General features: G+C 38.4%; 1 protein-coding gene across 1 annotated transcript; it reads right to left on the bottom strand.

Moving 5' to 3' along the window:
• Window positions 1-198: 198 nt before the first annotated feature.
• SARC_06631 (hypothetical protein) lies at window positions 199-383 on the bottom strand (the record flags this gene model as incomplete). Its single annotated transcript, XM_014299444.1, has 1 exon — window positions 199-383. A coding segment is annotated over one exon (180 nt), but the record flags the coding sequence as incomplete, so codon positions are not given.
• Between the last annotated feature and the right edge of the window lie 1,057 nt (window positions 384-1,440).

Raw genomic sequence — 1,440 nt, 5'->3', positions numbered from 1 at the left:
TATATATCTATATATCTATATATATATATATATGCTGATACATATTATTCTGTACATACATAACAGCATATATGAGTCACTCAACAGCTGTTGCGTTACAATGCATATCGAGAAACCATTTCTAGAAACCATTTAAAATGTTCTAAACATTTCCCTATAGCTAGGGTGTATAAACTCGAGGGAAAATTAATCAGAAGTGCGTTTTATTCTCCCATGTCGCATTGTACAGAAGTTCTCTTCGTGTATTCAGTTTTCCGTTCACTTATACTCTCGTCATGTTTGACTTTGGATGACTTCGTTGTCTCTTTAGCAAAGTTTTCTGGAAGGGATTGTTCGTCAGTATTACATGTATTGCTGTTCTTCTTCTTGGCAAGGATTTTGATCTGCGTTGAAGAAAAAATAGTTTAAAGACAACAAATATGAGTATATCCACATACTTAAATACGCAGGTATACTTGACAGGGTGTGTCAATCGTATTTGAACCACGAGTTGTATTTTGCAGGAAACTGGGCATATATCCGACCTAACCCATTAAAACATCAAGGCGTATTACCGAGGGTTTGGCAATATTTGTACAAAGATTACCTTAAAGATATGTGTCCCAGATAGCCCTGCATAAATACCATCGAATATGCTCATGTTCTTTTAGTTGAAACCATACTGATTAGAACTATGCTGTAGAACGGTGATAGAACTTCCCAATTGTGATCTATGCACGTCAGCATATGTATACCGAAATTACCTTATAATTTATATACATGTTATCCTCACATGATGTTGAAAGGCGTGTATGCAGGTCAATAAATCAGCACGGCACACTATCGTGCGTAGCCAAGCTATAAAACAAGATTTTTTTCATGAATAGCGTCCACGCTGCCCTTGAACATATAGTTGAATAACACTCCACATTCGTGGGTGGAGGAACAGAGCATCGCGACTGCACCAAATTTACCACCACACACGTATAATTGTGCTTTAAAATTCGGATTTACACTCGGTTATCCAACGGATTGAGTAATGGCATATACTTACGGCTGTACCTCTGCAAATTAACCTCACCCACCTGTCTCTCGATATAAGTCATGTGCCTGTGTATATCCCATATATCTGCCTCTGGTATCAACTGGGTATTCGTTTTATCGAGTAGCAGCATGTTGAGCCGACCTACTTCATCGGTCAGTCTCGCTAACTCATTCTTGAGCGTACTTTCGGACAGTTCCTTATAATCGTTGCTATTAAAGCGGCGTCCACACAGATTGTCCGAATTCACTTCTCTCGGTGCTCTGATAGGTATGAAACTGTACCATGAGTTATACATATTCAGGGTGTGATATAGCCTTGTTCTACTTGACCTGGCTAGCTAATTCTATAGTGAACTCACTAACAAAAATTCTTTGTTCTATTTCTCGGTGCTCTGGATGCAGGTATATACATATATA

Source organism: Sphaeroforma arctica (genome assembly GCF_001186125.1).
Source record: "Sphaeroforma arctica JP610 unplaced genomic scaffold supercont1.481, whole genome shotgun sequence".
Lineage (NCBI taxonomy): Eukaryota > Ichthyosporea > Ichthyophonida > Sphaeroforma > Sphaeroforma arctica.
Note: the sequence above shows the minus strand (reverse complement) of the source record. Positions and strands in the feature narration are given on the sequence as shown.